Source organism: Anser anser, assembly GCF_964211835.1.
Source record: "Anser anser genome assembly, chromosome: 4".
Taxonomy (NCBI): Eukaryota; Metazoa; Chordata; class Aves; order Anseriformes; family Anatidae; genus Anser; species Anser anser.
In genome coordinates, this window is record NC_139724.1 from 16,333,774 (window position 1) to 16,355,403 (window position 21,630).

Here is a 21,630-nt window from a genome sequence, read left to right on the forward strand (position 1 = left end):
TGTCTGCTGCGTGTGTTTGGTGGCTGCTGTTCTCAGAGAGTGGCTGGCAAACTCCACTTCCCTTTTGTGGGAGCGAGGGCAGCAGCAGTGCTGGGCTGGAGCAGTGTGAATCGCCAGCACCTATGGCATCAGGTGGTGGAAGAGGTACAGGACAGTTTCTTAACCTCACATCCACCTTTCCCTGTGGTTTTCTTGCCCTTAAGACAGTACCAGGGAAATGAAAGGAACTGACATTTTGGGCCTCGAGTCAAGGATCAACTTTGCTCAATGTCAGTAACATTTATGTAGGGCTGGGTATAAAAATGTTATTGTTTTAGCAGAGGGCGACTTGCTGGGAAGGGGTGCTGGAAGAGGTGTCCCTCCTTTTCAAAAGCTTAGTCAGTTTTGTCTCCCATAGGAGGTGGGGGACCAAAACATCTCCACAGCACTGATGTAAGCCTGCAGTGGCTTCCCAGCTTTAGGTGCCTGGCTTTCCAAAACCACCTTGCTTCTTCCAAGTCTGTGAGTGTTAGGGGAGTTTGGTGTTCATGACAAGCCTGCTGAGTGCCTATCTGAATGAGTAAATGTCTTCAGAAGTCTGCTTCCTGAATTGCTCTGCATCAAAAAGTGTTGTGGTGGAGCCTGATTTCCTTCCTTTGTGTGTGCAGTGTAGGGCCAAATCCTACAGGGTTTGCCCAGGCAAAGCTTTTAGTTGCATCAAAAGAGCCTTTTGTATCAGTCAGGTGGTAATCTGGATGACCTCATAGATGTTTGTGTCTCAGTCTTCTGAGATTCGCACCATGAAGCAGTGACTTTTATTGGCAGCATTGAATTCGGGCCAGACCGTGACCTACTTGAAGTCCAAACGAGCAGCTGAGGAGGGGATGGGATGCATGTCAAGTCACATTCCGATCTTATAAGCAAAGATGCACATCTGGAGCAAACTCGCTGGCCTTAGTGGAGTTGCTCCAGCTTTTAGCCACTGCTGTCGTTTACAGACCCTGACCCTGTGCATCTCCTCTGGATGGAGCAGATTTTAGAGGCTGAAATCTCTCCTCGAGCTAGTTTAATCAGGGGCAGATTTATTTGTGACTGGGGTGTGGGACTCTGCATTTCCTGAGGTACATGACCCACAGCAAATTTGGGAAAGAAGCTTGCCACGCATCCACCACCTTTCTATAGCAGTGAGTTATTCAGGATATGCCTGCTGTAAATCCTGCTGGCCTGTCGATCTATTAGCAGATATCTGTAGAAGCTCCAGAGTTTAGCATTTCACTTGGATTAGCTTGTCTTTGGATGCGGTGCCAATGTTTTCCTTCCCTTTTCTGGCAGCGTCGGAGGCTGTGTCTGCCTATCTCAGTGGCTTAACTCGTGTTGAAGCTTTGGTTGCAAACAGGAAGTTGCTTTAATGTATAAGAATTTGAGTGTGGGAGGGCATTTCAGCCCCGGCGGCCTCTGCTTCGGCTGTACCACTGGGTGCAGTCCTCCTGCTTGTTTACTTTCTGCAAACACGCCCAAGGCGACGAAGGCTGTCGGCAGTTTCTGAAGTTCAGGGTGATGAACGAACGTCCTTAGTCAGAGGGGGAAGCCAGAGATCAGGACCGGTCTCTCAGGTGTCACAATGGAGCATCTTGACCTTCTTCTCTCCCGCTGATCATTTCCCCATCAGGATTTTGGTGCGGAGTGTATTAGGGCTGCCTGTGATTTGTAGCCCTCTAACTGAGAGCAGAACCCAGCTACCATCTGCGACGCTCGCCCTGAGAATCCCCTTGGTTACCTGCCGCGACCCATTGTCCGCGTTACATTTGGATAATCAGGCTCACTGGGCAGCATTTCTGCTGCCAGCCCCCGAGTTCCTCCTAAGAGCTGAAGGAGACTGGGAAAACACATTCCTTCCATTGTTTCTAAGTCTCTCGTGTTGCAAGTTGCTGTGTGTTTGATATCAGAGGGCAAAAGAATCTAAACTATGCTAGTTTTTCTGTCTTTTTAACTAATTTACTGACTGGAGAAGAATGAGAAAAAATTATTTGAATTAAGCCCATTGGGCCAATTCATCAACGACGATAAATCAGCACAGCACTGTGGCTTCTGCAAAGACACAGGCAGGTTAAACCATGTTAGGGTCTGGCAGCTGATTTTTTCTACCCATGCTCTGGGAGTTGATGGGAACGCCTGGAGAACACATAGCAGGGGCCTTCTCAGAGATGAAAGCTGAAACAAAGACTCTGTCAGTTGGCCAGCTGTCTCTTTTCCATGTCTGTCCTTACTTCATCTTTTTCTAGTGAAGGAAACAGTAAAACTGGGGCAAGATGAGTGAAATTGCAGAGGGTCTTTAAGCCAGTGCTCACCAGCTCCTCATTCCAGCCTCTGTGTGCTCTAAGCACCGAGCAGGAGACTGCAGCAGCTCCCCCACCTCTAAACCACAGCCCTGTGTGAGCAGCACAGACAGACTATCCTGGCGGCAAGTATTTTCTCAAGATAGAGATCTGAAATGCTCTTTATTCTGCAGTTTAAGTCATACTTACCATGTTGCTTGGTAATGCTTTCTTTAAAAAAAGAAAGCTGTCAGAAGATCCCAGTAGGACAGAGTCCTTGAACCCAGTAATCAACAAGAATGAAGGTTGTATACATCACCTCTCACACTAATAACCAAAGCCCCGCTGTTCCTATTCAAGCCTGCTGTCTGGTTAGTGTCAGGGAATGTCAGTGGGACCCTTTCGTTGTGCAGGGCAAAGCCCTCAGTCTAAATATTGCTTGTCAGATGGATGCTCGGGCAAAGGCAAAAAGAAGCAGCAGCGCATGGCCCAGATCCTGGCGCGGCGCTCTGCGGTAGGCCTGTTGGGTGATTCTCTGTAAGTCACTTCACCTCTTAAGGCCTTTGTTTCCTTTTCTGGAAAGTGGGATAAATGCCCCTTCCTTGGATAAGACAGCCTAGGGGTTACCAGAGAAATGTGATAACACAGAGGTGTGATGTACAAGACCAATAATCATTAATTACAATGTTTGACTGTTCATGAGTTCACCCAAGGAGCGACTGTTGCTCGCAGCTGCCATCACCTCTGAGTGATCTCAGGCCTTTTTTCCACAGCCCAGGGGAGAGCATTTCTTTCAAGAAAAGCTATTTTCTGTCTCCTGCAAACTCTGCTGCAGCACTTGATGCTGTCATGTATCCAGAGCCATCCACACCTCGTCCTTCACCAGGGTCAGCATGACAGACGTTGCTGTACCCTTGGTTGTTCCCTTCCACCAAATAATCTGTCCTCTTTTTTTTTTCTGCTTTTGGTGCTAGCAGAAGAGGAAGGCAGGCAGGCTGCTTCCTGCATGTGGAACTGAGAAGAATGGTAGAAGGAATCCATCCATACATCCGTGTATGTGGTTGTCATCTCTCCTTTCACCCAGGGCTTTTCCTCATGGTGGTCTGGAAAGGAGCTTTTCCCGAAGAGTTGGTGATGGTAATGGTAGGAAATGTGAGGATTAGCCTCTGGTTCTCTGCTTCCTTGCCCCTGAGAGACTTCAGGAACCGCAGTGCCTGTCTGCCAGTTTGGACATGGTGCTCAAGGCCTGGTCTGATGCAATCCAGACATCCCAAGTGACGCTCATCAGAGGGAAAAAAACAAATATCATCTGATGTGGGCTGGAAGCAACAAGCAGAGACAACATCACTGGGAAAGGTGTCTGAGAGGGGAATGAGAGCAGACTGATCTGGGGTAGGGTGCTGAACTCAGCTGGGATATGTTACTCAAGTTGTTTTCTCTTTTTTGTGTGTGAGTTAAAGACCGGAACTGCTAAAAGCTGTGATATGCTCTGGGGGGATTCCTTATTTGGGGACATGTCCTCTGGAAGGGGCAGAGAGGAACATACTGCAGAAAAGAAGTTTGTGTCCACATGTTTGACCTAAATGTCCTGATGGTTTTTTTCAATGCTTTTTTTAATTATTATTTTACTTAGGGAAAGTTTTAATCTGAGCATAAAGATGTGTGGGGGATGCAACTCTCCCTTTCCTTTATAAGTGAGGATATACTGTTGCCTGAGATTTATGACTTGAAATACCATTTCATATACTTCATGTCTTTCTAATGAGTTTAGTGAAAATTGTGAAGGAACAGAGCGCACTCCAGATCTCTTCTGCCGTTGAATTTACCAGAAGGGCTCCGTGAGCCTAAAAAGACAGATTCAGTGAAAGACACACCAAGCTGATGCCATTATGGTCCGACTTCTTTCTAATTGGCCTCGTCTGTTATGCTTATTTTTAGAACCATGACTGAACCTTAATTAAGAGCGACGTTGCTTTGAGTAGATTGTGGCCTCGCTCTGTCGAAATCCTAATAGGCTTCTGAGTGCTTTAGTTTTTCAGCTTAGTAGCTGGACATAGGGACTGCAGCAACGCATTAGGTTGCCTGTAGAAGGTATCCTTGTTATGCTAGCACTCCTTCTGGATACGACCATCTTGGAGACATTTCTGCAGCAGTGAGAAATCAGACCCTTGTTTGTACTTTGTCTTTTATGCAGATACGCAGTTGCCCTGCGAGATTACACAGAAATTGCTGTGATCAGGGTCTCACCACACAGGAAGTACCGTGCAGTGGGGTACGGCTCAGAACATGCTACCTCTGACACATACTTTTTGTCAGCTTATAAAGATCCCTAGCTTGAAATCCCTAGCTTGAAATCTTAACCTCTGCAAGGATGATATGGTAAAGATGGGCACCTGACTTTCTGTCTGTCTCTCTTGTGACTCTGTGCCCAGGACTGGATCTGATAGGCACAAGCTCTGAACTTGTGTCCAAATCTTTTGTCTCTTCCGCAGGAGGAAGGTTTGCTGCTGGGTTCCCCAGTCCTTCCCACCTGGCTGAACGTGCCAGGCCATGGTTATCCCAGCTCCAGCAACCTCCCACACAGCCACCTGGGTCACACAGCTGCTGGGGGAAAACACATACACAGGGCTCGCAGTGGCTGCGATGGCACAGAGCAATCCTGCTGGTATTAGATCTCTTTGTTTCTTCCCATCTGTCTGATCATGGGGAATGGGTTTCCACTGACCACTGCCCCTGCCTGCATCCACAGATTGATTTTGCTCCTCCAGGAAAGCTACTTTTCTTGACCAGTTTTGATGCCTTTCTCTTCAGCATTGCCCATTTCTCTGCTGAGGAGGACTTTGAAGCTTGCTGGGACAGGGACAAAATGCACACAAGGTCAGTGGTAGAAAGAAGACGACTCGTTCACAAACACATCTTGGATGATGTGTTTGCCAGGCATGAGACTGCTGAAAACTTAACTTCCTGCAAGCACTGTGGATGAGTTGCAGGAAAAATAGGTGGGTTTACTGGGGCATGGAGAACTCAGAGCTGCTACTCAGTCAGCAGCAACGTCCCCTCACTGGCTATCAGTCATTAGTTTTCTAAAAGGCTGAATTACATCCCATTATTGTCTGCAAGGAGAAAATTAAGTCAGTCTGTGTGAGGCAGAGGAGGAAGCTGCTTCCTTCCTGCTTCTCATCCCACCATAAAAACTGGTCCCCGTGAACTGGGCGTAATAGTAGTCATCCACCTGCACTTCTTGCTCTCGGGGCAGCAGTGGTTGGTATTGCTGCACTGCTCCTCAGCCTCGGGCAAAGTGTGCAGCAGGCTGCTGGCAACCTGAAGGCTGCTGTGAGAAATCTAGAGTCTGTAGGGGTTGTTTGAACATCTTTTTGTCCTTTTTTTTTTTTCCCTCAAAGCTGCTCTATTTGGAGGTTTAGGAAAATGGAAGTTTTTCTAGGCAAGACAAAAAGAAAATGGCAGTTTGAAGAAGCTGAATTGCCTCCTTTAGTTAAGGTGGGCCTTCATGCACAGAAGTAGAAGCTCTCAGAGGACACAGCTGGAGGATGGCTGAACCAAAGCACTCAGGTTGTGCATGTGCTGTGGCACTGGTAAGGAACAGCACATAAAGAACAGAAATTAGACTGAATGTGTTGTTTTGTATGGTTTTAGTTTGTAAGCATGGGAAAAACATAACCCAACCTTTTTGTTACGCTGTGAAGAAAGCTTCTGATGGCTGTTCTTTAGGTGCTGATTCATTTGCAGTTGGTGCCAAGCTATCTTTATAAAGTGTGCACTTCCATAACTGTTTTGCATACAAAGCATAAAAAGAATCTTCTACAGAGATTACAGAGGAGAACACACTCAGTTCTTCGTAATAAAAGAGAGCTACAGAGCTATTAGTGCTAAGGACCTCAGAAATGTCAGTACAGTCCTCACAGCCCAGACTGCATCAAGCCTTTGCCAGACCGTGTTCGAGGAGACTGCTAATGTGCCGGTCACATTTCTGTCTGAAAATGCCGTGACAAGGATAGGAAGAAGGAGCACCCAGATAACACCAGCTGGACAAGATTAAAGGCTTTCTTTTTCTCTTAATTTTTCCAGTTTATGGTGTGAATTTGGCAGTAGCTGGTATGTCATCAGTGTTAAAGCTGCCACGGGAACTGTTAGCTGCCAGTGTTGCATCAGGTCCACTGACTGCCCCGAGTATCTTCGCTCCGAGGCGTCTGTCGGGATGCCAGCCTGACCTGAATGCCCAACTTATCTGATCACTGGAGGTGTCCATGAGGAACCAGGGGTCTCTTTTCCAGCCTGGGCGTTTACAACTGAGGGATCACTTCCCGCATCGTTTGAAGTGAATTTTTTAGTAATATGATTGTCCAAACTCTTTTGCAAGTATAGTACAGGTGTAGCCCTTGAGGAACAGGTATAAAGGATAAGGGGATGAGGTGGTTTATTATTATTAATAAAGTTCTGCATTTTGAAATCTTACGTATCTTACAACAGTGTCAGCTCTTGCTCCTGGTTTTGTTGAAGGCAACTGAGCTATACCAAATTTGTACCAATTAAAGGTCTAATTATTTATGTCTTCACTCAAGTCAGGAATTAACTGCTGCATTTGCAAGTTTTATCACTCAGCCAGTTTGTCTGGGATGAATCAGGATCTGACACTGTGGGTTTTACAAGAGCAGTTCTGCCCCACTTGCCGAGAAGAGTTTAATTGTGCGCTGCTTTTAATTGTTTCCTGACAGTTGTGCTCTGCAGTAGCACCAGTGTAACCAGAAGCTGTTGCAAGCTTGGCAGACGAACCACGTTCAGCTCCCCCCAGATCTCTAATGGGAGATAGCTGTTCTGTAGACACTGCGTTGCTCACTGCTGTATTATGCTCCAGTTCTAGTCCTTTTCCCTTATTGGGCAATAATAACAATAATTATAAACTAAGCTTAAGGAAGTAGAGTGAAGCAAGGTGCTATTTTCAGGTGTTACAGGAGGCTGAAGGTAGGAACTTCTGGCATTCCCCAGACACCCACACAGACAAGGCTGTGCTGTTCTCCAGTCCTCTAAGCTCCGTGTCAGGGACAGTCTCTCGACTGATTCAGCGGGGACTGGATCAAGCCCTCGGTCTCTGCCATTCAGTGCACGCATGTGCACGCAAGCACCCCGTACCTCCATCCTGCCTCCTCCTCAGAGATCACCTGCGTGAGTCTGCAACATGAGCCGGAGATCATGTGTACTGCAGCGCTTCCTCTCTTGGCTTAAGCTGGGCTAAGATTCGGTTACCCTTAGTCCACGTTTCCAGGATCAGGTAGGTGTGGAAACAATGCAAGGTTATCCTGCACTGAGCTGGTACGGCATGTCTTCTGACTTCAATTCACAGCTTCGCTCTCCATGTGTTGTATTGTTACAAGGATACTGGCCAAAAGGGTTTAAAATATCTGTGGCTTAGAGGATTGGCTCTGCTACTTCTTGAAGTTTTTACTGATCAAATCAAGGGCTAATGTGCTTTGCTTGTGATCATCCCTTGTGCTTTCACAAGTAAAAGATTAATGGTGGGGGCTCATACTCCTTCCAAGTACAAAGAGAGTCTTTAAATCTCTGCAACGGAGAAGGCAAAAGCATGGGGTTTTTGTAATAAACTGTTTTGTCAGCTTTCCATCCTGCCAACAAGTTTCCTTGTTTCTTTGGGCAAGGAGCGTAACAAGAGAGCTCTGTTTGAAACTCACCTACACAGGAAATGGTAAAAGGGTGCTTGGTTCAGCTCACCCCCTATAAACCTCCACTTCAGCTCTCCTTAACACAATCTGTCACAACAAATGTTGAAAGGAAAAAGGTGTCCCTTTTTTGTTCTTCTATCTGATGGTGAGGGAATGATTTACCCGTCTGAAATCTGCATGGAAAACCTCCTGGTGAAGTGGTTCTGCTTCTTAGTGTCTGCCAACGCAGTTCTATGGAGCAGAACATCAGTCACTGCAAATGTTAGTTTGTGCCGGTACGCAGTCTGACCCTAACAAGCAGTTTTTGCCTTGGACATTTTCCCGTACCCTTTCTTTTCACAATCTCAGGCAGTGCTAGAAGAGTCCTCTTTTGGCATATGTTTTATATCTGCAGAGGGCATTTTAATCTGTTTACATTATTCATGACATGCTGCACCATGAAAATTTCGGTGAGACAAGGACTTTGAAGATGTGTCAGCTCCTCCTCTTGGCTTCATGTTTTATAAGAGTAGGCGAGGTTGACCTGCAGGCTGTCACATTTGGGATTTCGGCAGTACACAGGTCCAGTACTGCTCCTCGTTCTTGCAGGAAGAGTTGGAAACTGCAGGGATGCATGCTAGAGCAGGGGAGCGATCACCATGGAAAGCAGAGGGAGGATTAAAGCCAAGCACAAAGGCTGGGACAGAGGAGAGTCTGCACGGCATATTCAGGGTACTTGATTGCTAAACCCCTGCTTCGACTTTCCACTGCACCGTTATGTACTTGAAATAAGGTTGTTGGTTGTGTTTTTTTTCTCCTGAGAGCTGCTGGAAGCCTTCTTAGTGTTGGTGACTGGAAGAACCCCCGGCTGGCTGTGCCGTGCTCACACGCAGCAGCAGGACAGCTGCCTGGCTGCACGGCCCTGGGGGCTGCGAAGGGTACGCATTGCTGGCACCTGGCTGTCACATCTCTTCCTGCATTTTTATAAGCACCCAGGAGAGATCAAAACAACATTGTCCGGGCTTCCACCCCCTCGTGGCATGTGATCCTTTCAATGACTTCACCAGCAGTCACTTTAAAATGAAGGGAACCTTTTGAGAAAAGTGCTCCTTCTGAATCCGTAGGAATCCCACGCTGCCAGCCTGCTCGGTGCATGGTGTGAGAGTCCCACATGCAGCCCAGACTAAACTGGTCCGTGGGGATGCTTGTCTGCCCATGCTCTTTGGTTTGCAAACATGAGGGGGTACGTGTTGTGTGAATGCTGGGAATGGCTCATGATTAGCTCGGAAAAGAAAAACTGTAGCAGTGAAACAGAAATGAGCGTTAGCAATTTTAAATGCCTCTCGGTGTTTCTTCACATTCCTCTTCCTTGAAGGAGCTGGCCTGTTGTTTACATGCAAAATCCTTCTGCTTTTACCTAGGCGGAGTGAAACTCCAGGCCGACCTCACTCCTGGCATTCAACCAAACTTGCAGAGAACCAACCCGATCCCAGCATGATGCAAATATCTCAGGGCACGCTTGGCATCCCTTGGCATCAGTCCTACCACTCCAGGTAAGCAATACACAGCTGTGGTCCTGTGCTGCACGTAGCCAGAGGCGTAGAGCCACCAGCTCTTTTAATTTCTTATTTTTCCTCTTTTTATATACCTTACATGGGTGTAGAATCAGGCTCCCAAGCTAGCATGCTTCTAAACCATCACACAAATCCTATGTCTTCATTTCCAGTGTCACACTGCCTTCGGGGAGGCTCTGCCTCATGCCCACGGATCTGTCTTGGATTGCAAGATTGCAGTCTACATCTCGGGCTCAGGAGTGAAGGAAGGGGACAAAAGATTTGATGGCAAAATGTTACCATCTGCCTCCATACAGCTGGTGGGTTTACAGACAGCCAGGGTTAGGTTTAGAGGTAGGAGGGCTTCTCTTCCTCTTTGGTTACCCAGATAAAGTGGACATGTATTCCTCAATTAAGTGCTCTGTGAGGTGGTTAACACCTACGCAATTGCTTTAAAAATTCCCCTTCCTGCCAAGATGGGATGCCAGCACACTGAGGCGGCTGTCTCTGGGTACTGATACTGGAGTCGGAGTCCTGCTCTGCGTCCTGAAAACTGTCCCTGTGCAGAAACACAGCAAAGTTGTTTCCCCAGCAGAGGAAAAGAAATCCAAAATGAAACCGAACCTATGAAGGAAGATAAGGGTTTGGCAGCAGGGCTGCTGCACCCATCAGCATCGCCGAGCCTCTCTCCAGCAGCATTGCATCACTGTCAGTACTCCCAGGGTGAGAAGTTCAGCAAGGGATTTCCTGCTTTTGGCAATCTCTTTCTGCAGGAGTCAGTTTTATCATGACTAGGAAGTCAGTGCGGTGGTTTGTCAGCCCCCAAAAGTCTAAACGAGTAACCTCAGTGCTGTTAAACGAAGGTTGGGTGAGGTCCCTCTGGTTTTGGCTTTGGACTGTGTTAGAGGGAGACTGGAAGCAGCGATGTGGTCCTCATGCAAGGAGTGCTCAGTACAGGAAGAAGAGCACCCAGGGCAGACAAACCCCTTGGCCCCTCTGAGGTACTTGGTGGTGAGCCCTGGGCCAGCTTGGGGGGGGGGGGCAGAGGACAAGTTTAAATTCTGCCCTTGGAGCATTTTCCTTGGAAAGGCAGAAAGGGTTTGGGGAGGAGGAAATTCTCCTTACAGCCACGGGGATTTAAACCTCATTTCTTCTACAGGCAAAACAGCTTCGGCAGAGGGGAGAAAAGAGAAAACGTGGCATTAAAAAAAGTGAGCGGGTGGTTACAAAAAAAATGTATGTTCCTGACTGGCCTTCAGCACAGATCATCCTGTAGCGTATTCATTTCCCACCAAGGGGCTTTGCTTCCCCGCCACAGCTCCTGGCTGTGTCTCCTGGGAGCCTGAAGAGGAGCACGGGGAACACCTAGTGGCCAGCTGGCCACAGCTGCACTGGGCATTGCCAGGGAGATTTTTAAAATATTTTGTTAAACATCTAGTGGTGCATTCAGATGAGTAAACCAGCTTTATCCTAAGTTTTGCCAGATCCATTTCTGTCTCTGTGCTCCTCTGCATCTCTGCAGAGCTGCTGCTTCTTCCCCTTGCAGGCAGACTTCCTTCTGCCTTTCCTCGTCCTTAGCAGCCTTCTGCCCCTACCTGTCCTTGGGGCTTGTGGGTCTTAATCCAGCAGCATGGAAGGGACTGTGGTTGGGATATGATCTGGAGCAGGCTTCAGGCTCTTCAGCAGACACTTGTTAGTTAGCAAAGGGGCTGTTACAAACGTACCTGCTGCCTCCCAGAAAAGGCACCTTAATTCCCAGGGCTGCTGTGCATCCCCAGCTCCCCTGCTGCATGAAGCAGGTTTGGTTTTGTTATCCCAGCAGGGTGCAGCACATAGAAATGGTGAAGCACGTAGAAATGGAGCTTGCCTTCCCTCTGCCAGCCGAGGCTGCAGCTTGCACCCTGGCAGCCCCAGGCTCCGTTCCTGCTTGCAGCTCGGGGCCCTGCGTGGGACAGCAGCCTTTCCTTTCCTGGTGCTTTCCTATGGCTCTGCCAGGATGGCACTTGTAGCTGCACAGGGAACCAGACAAAGCCATATGCAAAGGAGGGGAGCTGGGAACAGCGGGAAGGAAAGTGAAATCATCAGGCTACACTCCACAATCCTCCCTGCATTTGCTGGAGTCTGGGAGGAGAGATTAGCCAGGGGGAAACTCCACAGAAATTTGTGACGTCCCCATGTGAGGTATACAAGAACTGCATCCAGCACAAGGAGCTCCCTTCCAGCTGATAGAAAGATCTCTGAATATCCTTCTTTTTGAACACTCCTCTGGAGGCCACAAATCCTCTGTCAACACGTATGTTTCTTGGAGCAGGTGCCAAGGTGCACCTGTACCTGCGGAGCTACATGGTGAGGGGGCTGTTCTCAAACTATTAATATTGTTGCACCCCCCACTTGCCTCCACGCACCAACACATGCATCTCTTCTCTGTCTCGTCAGCTTACTCTTTTTGCAGCAAACAAACTATCCTTGGGACAGCTGAATTTCCAGGAAGCCTGCCAGGGCATAGCCTTCATCTCCATAAAAAGGAATGAAATGGGGAAAAAAGGAAGAGACTAGATTCCCCCCAGAACGCCTCTCGAACTCCTCTCCTCCTCCTCGGTGGCATCGGCACTCATTCAGCTTTCCAAGTGCTTTGGATAGGTTTGATGGGTGGGTTTGATCCTCCCTGTCTCCAGAGTTGCACTGTCTTTCTGTCTGTGCTTCCCTCCTCCCACCCCTCTGTGGTAAATAAGAGCCATGTGTTGCAATGTCAAGCAGTTCCTCTTTGTGAACTGGGATGACTGCAAACAGGGGATGGAGCAAGGCCCAAATATGGGTTTTCATCTGCACTTCTCAAAGCTAAACATCTTGCTTCTGAGCTCACTTATAAGTTGTTGTGCCTCTCCTCTGCTAACAGTGGGATTTCACTCTTCTCTCACTCTTCCCCAGCTCCTCGACCAGCGATCTCTCTGGTTACGAGCATGGCTATCTGAGGAGAAGTCCTGACCAATACAGTTCCCGGGGCAGCATGGAAAGCCTGGAGCACTCCTCCCCTGGCTACCACCCTTGTCACCTGTCCCCAGCCAAATCCACCAACAGCATCGACCAGCTCTCCCACCTCCACAGCAAGAGAGACTCAGCCTACAGCTCCTTCTCCACCAACTCCAGCATCCCTGAGTACCCCGCTCCGCCGTTCAGCAAGGAGCACTCCTGCTCCACAGACAGCATGCACTCCCGCGGCGGCCTGCAGGAGGGGATGAGGCAGGCTGACATCAGGTACGTCAAGACAGTCTACGACGCCCAGCGAGGGATCTCCGAGGAGTACGAGGTGAAGTCCTCTGCCTTGCTTCCCAGCTGCGAGGCCCGGGCCTCGCTGGACGGTCGCGGCCACAGCAGGCTCCACGGCTTCAGCCGGAACAATGTGGCTCCCTCCTGGGCGCAGCCAGCCCAGGGCTCCTCGGACAGTGAGAGCCAGCCCCCCAAGGGACCTCCCTTGCCTCCCGCTCGCAGCGACAGCTACGCAGCCATCAGGCATCACGAGAGGCCCAGCTCATGCTCCGGCCTTGATCTGAACAAATCCAGCCGAACCCAGCCAAAAGGGGCCTGGCCTCCGCTTGTCAGCACCCTCTCCCAGGGGCCGCTGCTCAAGAGCCACTTCGGAGAAGGGCACTTGCACACGGTGGTGGAGAAGAGCCCGGAAAGCAGCCCCACAGTGAAGCCCAAGCAGAGCTATTCCCAGCCCGGGCAGCCCCTGCTGCCTACAGGGGTCTACCCGGTGCCTTCCCCAGAGCCGCACTACGCCCAGGTGCCTCAGCCTTCCGCAAGCAATAACGGGACGGTTTATCCAGCTCTGGCCAAAGAAAGTGGTTACTCTCCGTCTCTTCCCGTCTCATACGACAAAGGTGCAGCCAGCAGCACGCTGGGCTTTGATGAGAATGGAAACCAAAGCACTGCAAACAGATCGACCGTCTTCTACCAGCCCCTGGCCGCTGAGAGAAAGCACGATGCCACAGCTAAGCTTGCCCAGCAAAAACCTCCTAACACAGCAGGCCCAGAAGTCTACCTGAGCACATCGAGGAAGGAAGAGTTGTTTCCACCTTACAAGGTGGCACACAGCAGCCGAGACACCACAAGTACTGCCCAGGCCTCCAAACACAGTTTGCAAGCCCCGCAGCCCCAGCCGAGGGATGCTGGTGAGAGAAGAAGCCCTTACCAGCCCAGAGAGGACTGGGTGGCTGAATCCCAGGAGGACAAAAATGGCAACACGCAGATAAACGAGAGAGACGCTGCCGCTCACCACCAGTGGGGTCACAGCAAGGCCAAGCAGTACGGCTTCTCCTCCTTGCAGAACATCGCAGAGAGCGCCAGGAGGCAAAGCAGCTCTGAGGTAAAGGAGACACAGCCGGGTGAGGGTTATTCCAACACCAAGCTGTCCTTCTTGAACAGCGGCAGCAAAGAGGAGAAGGATCAGAGGGGACAGGGGCCCAAACAGTGGAGTGACGCAGACCCGCAGGCCTTTGCGAGGCAGGAGGAAGAGGGCACGAGCGTGGCCCCGTTCCATGCTGCTGAGCCAAAATATGAAGAGCCCTCTTCGCCACAGCACCAGAAAACCTCTGATTTTGGGAGGAGCCGGCTCAGTTCTAGCAGCCAGAGCGCTCCCTACGGAAAACCAGACCCCATCAAGTCCCGCTGCTCTGTACTGGAGAAGGTCAGCAAGTTTGAGCAGCGAGAGCAAAGCACTCACCGGCCCCACAGTGCCGGCATTCCCAGCTTCGGCCAGCACTACGGGCCCAGCAGGGCGAGCCAGCCCTCCGGCACAAAGTGCTCTCTGAACAGCCTGGAGGACACACGCAGCAAGCTCAGCTCCCGCGAGCCCGTCCAGCTGCTCGGGGAGCTGGGCAGGGTCTCCAGCCCCTCTGTCAGGAATGGGAATTCGGACGAGGCTCACTGGCACTCCGTGGAGCTGCAGATGGCAGCTTCGGCGAAGCAGACGAGGTCCAGCGAATACTACAGCCCATCTCCTGAAAATGAGTTGCAAACGAGGGCAGCTCAGCTGCCGCGGAGCAAAAGTACGTTCCAGCTGGGAGGGGAGCCTGAGAAGGAAGTCCTCTGGAAGGATAACCTCCAGGATGCCCACGGGTCGCAGCTGGACACACCGTTCAACAGGGCCTACAGGAACAGCATTAAAGACGCTCAGACCCGGGTGCTGAGGGCCACCTCCTTCCGCCGCATCAGCCCCCCCTTTGGGAGCACACCCAAGAGGACAACCCAGCGGCCTGCCTCGGCCCACGTGGGCATGAGGAGCACAGCAGCGTCTCCCCACACCCCGAAGGAGAGGCACAGCGTGACGCCGACGGAAGGCAGCCTCTCTGCCCTGGACTACACCAAGACGCAGCACGTCTTGCGCATCGGGGGCCGAAAGCGGCTGACTGCGGAGCAGAAGAAGCGGTCTTACTCGGAGCCAGACAAGATGAACGAGGTGGGCATCTCCGATGGGGAACCATCGCCTTTCTCCTTCCAGAAGAAAAGCCTCCATTTTGTCTTCCCAGAGAACACAGTGGCTGACAGGCGTAAGATCTTTGAAAGGGAGGGCAAAGCTTCTTCCACGGCCAGCCTCTCTAAGCCGGAGCTCAAGCAGCTCCAGCAGAACGCCCTCGCTGACTACATCGAGCGCAAAACAGGGAAGCGGCCGTCCTCGCAGGACGTTGGGCTGCTCAGGGAGCGCTCCCACAGCTCCTACCTGCAGGCAGGTGGCCCGGACAGCCAGAGCCTTTCTTCTGCCTCCAGCATGAATTCCCTCCAGGACCAGAACCTCTATCGCCGCAGAGAGTCGGTAGAGCGGATAGGCAGGACGGGGCGGATGTCTTCTACCCTTCCTCCCGGGCTCATGGGCTGCTTTGATGTGAGCGGAGATGAGCAGAAGAAAGGGCACCGGGAAGGCTTGCTCACGAGCCGACCCAAAACAGACAGGTGCTGGGATTACAGGGCCAAAACGGAGCTCACCAAAGGTACGCAGACAGACCCTCTGGGCCTGCAGGGCCAGCCTTGCTTTGGGAAGCAGGAGCAGGGCTTCAAAACACCCTCCACCAGGAAATCTGGGAAATCAGTGTCTGTGGAAGATTTGCTCGACAGGTACGACAATCAGCAGAGGAAGGTGTGTGTCCCCGTGCACACGCGTTCCAGATCATCTCCCACAGCGGATAAGAAACACCAGGTAGGTGGAAATGGGATTATGTTCAGGAAAGCAGGGCTCTCCAAACCAGGGAAAGAGGGGAGATGTCAGGGAACAGACTGCTGTTCTGTCACGGCAGTTACTCCTTTGGTTGCAGAGAGGTTAAATGCTTGTTGAAGTACAGACTGTTTATTCCATTTACATTACTGGGATGCTGGTTTAAGTGCTTGCCAGTGGGGGTACTGCTTCTGTTCTGCTTTCCTGCTGCTGGGGCTGCTTCAGGGATTTCAGAGCTGCTGGGATTTCAGAGCATGTGCTGATGATAACGTGCTTGTGGCCTTCCTGCCCTAACAACCCATCTGAGGTGTCCTAGTTTACCTGCCAGCACCACTGGAGAGGCGCTGGGATGTTTCTGGTGGGGTGTGCCATGAAGGTGGTCACACGCTGGTGCTGTCACTCTTCTTAGCTCACCTCCCTAGTGCAAAGCAGAGAACCTTAAAGGCTGCTTGAGATTGCCCCAGCTCCCACTGTGGCCGACAGTGCTGGGAAATGCTGGGCAGAGACACTGCCAAGTAACCATTATGTTTTGCCTCTGGCCCTGGAGGGAAGCAGTGCAGAGAAAACCCCGTGCAGACCCTGGCCGCTCTCTCCATGTCCCCTGCTTGGTGGTTGGGAACATCGCTCTGATGTCACGAACGGGGAATTTGACTGACTCTGCTGACAGTAAATAGTAGAAACAGGCTGACTTCTTAAAGAACAACTGTCCAGGCCAGCTCTTCGGCTGGCTGAAATCTATTCAGACCTATTTAGGTCCTTGCAACTGGCGAGCTGTGGAGATTTGCAGCAGTGGTGGGTCTGCTGCCCCATCCCCGTTTCCATGCCGGGCTCCATCACAGGGAGGGGGAGGAAACAACTAAAATGCGTGGGCAGGCTTCTCGCTGCAAATAGTCCAAGTGTTTGGACAGTCTCGCATAGTTAAGGGACAGCTGAGAGCCAGGACACCTCCTGCTATTCCTACACTTGTTGCTGGCCCAGAACAAGTTGTCGAGGTGCAGTGAAGCGGCACGCAGTCAAGTAATGCAAAGGGGGCTACAGCGAGAGCGCTCTGCTGTGCTCTCGGACACAGCCCAGACCAGGGTGCAGGGGAAGGAGCTGTCCTCCCAGACCCATTAAGTGCTTCCTTCTAAATGTCCTCTCTCGACAGACCTCAGAACCCCTGCTACATTTTTAAATAAAGAGAATGAAAAAGCAGCTTGTGACTATCAAGCGACCAGAATGGATTCCCAAAGCCACTGCTGTCACATCCCATCACCAGTGTTTTTCCAGACCAGGCAACAGGCTCCTATGGGCAACTTTGCAGCACTTGCCAGTCCTGAAGCCTTGTGTTCAGCAAGAGGACAGTCCTCAATAAAGAGTTAGGGTGAAAGCCACACTGCAACTCCTCCTCTGCCTACTGCAACAGTCAGAGCAGCAGCAACAACAACAACAACATCTAATTAGAGGAAAACCACTACAATGTACTTCTCAATGCCAGGTTGGACAACAAGCAGCCCTAGTTCATGTCTCCCCAGCCTGCTGTCTCAGGCAGGGAACAGACAGGGAGGTTCTTGAGATCTTTATGTTCCCCCTGTCAGCTCATTTTTAATCTTGAATACATTCAGCAGACAAACCAGAGTTTCTGCCTGTTGGAAGCTGACTCAAGGAAGATGATAAACAGCGGTGCAGACCCGCTCACAGGGTCTTAGTTCAAGTCCAGAAAGAGGGTAGAGCCCTTGCTGCAGTTTTCCAGAGTGATTTGTCTGTATCCACTTCCTGAGTGAGGAAAATCATGTTCTGAAATCCTAATTCAGGAAGGCACGTTTGACTTCGAACATATACACCAAAATATGTGTCTGTTTGTAAAGGAAGTATATTTGAGTGCTCTCTTCACTCAGTTTGTTTCTGAACTGTCTCCAATGCAAAACAACAATTACAAAAGTCAGGGACAAAGCTAAAGCAACAGGGTGATTTTTTGGAGACCTTTTGTGATTTCTTTTTTGGTGGGAAATGTTTATTTCCAGTTTAGCAGCAGACTTGTCTGCCTCACTGTATATTTTTCAGGGCCTTGTGTACAGTGTATAATGTTCCTTTCAGGCTGCATATAAATCACATTGCAATGTCACTGCAGGAATTTGTTTAAAGATATAAGGAAATTGATAGCCGTGTGGAATTATTAGCTCTCAGTCTTCAGAGCAGATTCTCAGCCTTCCTTCACTTCTGCTTTTTTAGTCTGTCTCAGCCTGCATATCTCCCAGCTCCTGGCCTCCTAAATCAAGATCTGCTCTTACCCTTGCCCTGCAGCAGCACTGTCCAAAGAAGCAAACAGCTAAGGGTGTGGGGAACAAACACTGAAATGCTCTGTGCTGAAAAGGTCATGCGGGAAAAAATACCAACATCTTCAAAAGCAGGCACAGCATTTGCTTTCATGTCTCGTAATAGTCTGGTGTCTTATGGCGGGAGCTCTAGGGCAGAGAGAATCCGATTTATAAAGCTATTTCAAATCCAAAATTTTTCTGGTTTTAGATGAGATAAATGCCTAAAGAGGAGGTAGGTCCTGCACTTCAGTTTTTAAAAGAACCAAGTGCCAGCCTTTGTGGTGTTTCTCAGCACCTCTGCTTGTGTCTGGAGTTTCCAGCCTGTGTGGCATTCAGCATCTCTCTGCAGCATTTTGGTCCTGATTTTGCACTGGACACAGTTCGTTCACTGTTCAATTTCCCTGTTTCAGGCTGCTTTAATGATGTCTCAGCTTCTTGCTTGCATACAAACCAGCAGTGAGCACACAGGTCCCACTGATACCTTTGGGCAAGTTCTCTTAGAAGAGGCGAGGAGTAGCCGAGAGGTTTTCAGAAAATGTTCATCTGGATAAGTCTGTCCATCAGTTCACAGTTTTCCACCCAGCGCTATATGGCACATGCAGTGGTTTCTTACGAGGAAGCACCAGTGTTTTGTTACTTCCTTTTGTTTCCTGCTTGCTGCTAATACCACCTTTGCACTCCAGGACCTGCTGAGAAGGGAAAGCAGTGAATTTGGCGCCATGGTGAGAGATCCTTTCTACGTGATCAGCGCAGGAACCAGGTAGGTATACGTTAATGTCCCCTTGGTCGCTGCAGGGCCAGCTCTTGTCACCCTGCTGCCAGCAGCAGTTGCGATGTGTTGTCTGCGTAAACAGGTGGGTAGGGACAAACTAGAGCAAATGTCTGCGTGGACACAGTTCTGGGTGTGCTGCGCCCAGCAAAGTTAGAAGGAGTAAGTTGCTGTGAGCTTTTTCTGGCCGCTAGAGACATTAACTCACTGTAAATTCCTCCTCTGCAATCATGCCATTTTGGAGCATGTTTCTGCAGCAGCAAGTTACGTACCTTCCAAAACGTGTTTGATCTGCTGTTAGAACTCACCTCCAGACGTTATCCTAACTGAAGGATACTAAAGGAAAAAATACCGTGACATCCCACTCTGTCTGGCTTTCTCCAGTCCAGGGTGCTGCCTCGCAAAAGCAAGTGAACATCTGCATGGACTAAAATGGAGAGATCTCATTTATATGGGAGCTTTGTATTTAGGCTGCTTTATTTTGCACAGGCAGGACATTTGCTCAGCAACAGGAGAGAGAAATGTTTTTAAAAATAGAAAAGTGTAATCATAAAACTCATAATATTAGGACTTAGGTAACTATCCACTTAGCAGTAGATTGTTTTGAAGTTCACTCGGACTGAAGTTGATCTTGCTGTATTTACTTTTAAATAATAAATAGATGTTTGCCCTAAGCTCCGAGTGCCTGAACAGCTAAGTCATATGACAGTAAAAACCACCAAGAGGGACTAAAAGAATTGTTCACAGAGGAGCTCTTACAAACTTTCAGTAAATGTTGTCCCACTCTGTTGTCACACTGGAATTTAACACTGCTGTCTCCAAAGGTTTCACTGTGCTGCTCTGGGTCAGGGAGTGACAGCTGGAAGTAGAGGAAGGCTCCTAGTCTAGCTGGATCTTACTGGCTATTAATTTTTGCCCCTAAGAAGACATAGATGTTGTTTTAGAGGGACTCGTTTTGCCTTCAGGCACGCCCTTTTATGATTATTTAAAACACCTTCTTTCTCTTAAATTTGGACCAACTTTCTCCTTTTCTTCCTGAAAGAACCGCACAGCTTTTAGTTCATCCTGCCTTCCCATTTGTTCTAGAGCTTGCATTTCATCATTCTCAATAACTATTTTCTACTTTATTTATTTCTTTTAACCCAACCTATTTTCCAAGTAATGGGATGGAACACCCAAACTGAAAAAAGTTTACTGTGGCATGAAATACAGGTTTCTCATTTTCATGCTTCATTGGAGAAAGATTATTGGTATTAATCTAACAGTTTTATGATGTTTCTGCTGTGCATCATGCATGCTCTGCAAGCATTTTTCTCCTGGGAGGTGTGACGTTGCTTTCCTTTCTTGATCACATTTGGATTTCCCAAAAGATGGAAAAAAAGGATGGGAGAAGACAGGAAAAAGCCATTGACTCTCAGGACATAGGTTCCCAGCACAAAGGCTGCAGAGCACTCCCCATGAGCCTTGGCTGTTAGATGAAGTGGTTTTTTGTGTTGCTGTACTTGGAGTGAACTAAATGAGAGTGGGCATGAGTTTAGGAAGTGAGTGGGCTCTGCTTGTGCGTTCCTGAAGCCATAGGCAGTTTTGCATTTAACTCTGAGTGGGAACAAGATCTGAATCCTCCGCAGACTGAAAGGGACGGGTAGACCAGGACCTTAACTATGTGCCAATGATTCACAGAAGGATTTCTGCTATTGGGTGACGTTGAATCTTCTCCCACTCCAGTGTGAGTGCGTATGTCACCATCTGGGCTGTGGGATTATTGCAGCATCTTTAATCCATCTCTCAGGAGATGCAAATCTTTGTCCTGTGATTGTCAGCCCCCAGTAGCTATTTTCTAGCCGGTCTTCTCACATATAACTGTTATCATCCTATCTCTGCCTGCAGCATGCTGCATGCCTGGGCCCTTCAAGGGAGGCAGTATCAAGCAGTAGGAATTACACTTCTGTGTTCCCTTGGGACACAGCTGTTTAATGTGCTGGGGAGGAGATGGGACCATCTCTACTGCCTCTCTTGATCGAGGAAGGAAAACCATCAAATGGTCAAGTTACACAAGCCCTGGTCAGCAGTCATCTGGTCTTGCCACACGTGCTGTGCTCTTACACTGCTCCACAGGTGTCGTACAATAGCTGGCTCATAAGCCCTGTTGGGAATGGTTGTTTTTCTGCCAGTTTAGAACCCACAGTTGCCTCCACGGTAGGAGAGAGCTTTAAATTAGAGAATTACCATCTGGTATTTCTGACAAACACTGAGCATCTGAAAAGAATACACATTGCTACTGTCCAGGAACCACAGACAATACCAAGATCAGTCTGTCTGGGAAGTTTCCCCACCCCCAGACAAAGGCTGCCAAATTCTATTCTCAGTTACACCAGAATAAAGCCAGAACGACCCATGTGTTTGACAAGGTTGTTCTTAATTTGTACCAGCACGCCTGAGAGCAAATTTGGGTCCCAAGTCTCAAACATCATGGGCTGGCAGCATTAGATTGTTCGAACAATGCATCTTGAGAACAGAAAATGTATTGGCAATTCAGCTTTATTGTATTTTATTGTTTTATGGTATGGCCTCATGTTTTTAGGCCATCTTCTTTCGCATCTGCTAGCGCTATTATTACAGCTCACTTTGTTTTCCAGCTAAATAGCCATACGAGCAAGTAGGTTTGGCAACATATTCTGACCAGGATCCTCTGTTCAAAGGCCAGACACTATTTCTCAGACTCACATGAGAACACTTTACAAGACATGGAAAGAATAATTTAATCTGCTGACTTTGCAGTCGTAACGTCCTGTTGTGGCTGAAGTATCTTGGCTTTGTTTTTTTTTGTAACACCT

General features: G+C 49.3%; 1 protein-coding gene across 12 annotated transcripts in view; it reads left to right on the forward strand.

Annotated features, from left to right (window-relative positions):
* Positions 1-21,630, forward strand: part of SHROOM3 (shroom family member 3) — a 150,878-nt gene that overhangs the window by 119,278 nt on the left and 9,970 nt on the right. For 11 of the 12 annotated variants that reach the window (XM_083835248.1, XM_083835249.1, XM_083835250.1 and 8 more), the window contains 3 exons: positions 9,391-9,522; positions 12,451-15,715; positions 18,711-18,787. In XM_083835248.1, coding sequence (XP_083691374.1) covers positions 9,391-9,522; positions 12,451-15,715; positions 18,711-18,787 — 3,474 coding nt within the window. Of the gene's footprint in view, positions 1-7; positions 7,582-9,390; positions 9,523-12,450; positions 15,716-18,710; positions 18,788-21,630 lie in introns of those variants that run through there. The other variant, XM_083835244.1, reaches the window with a different exon arrangement.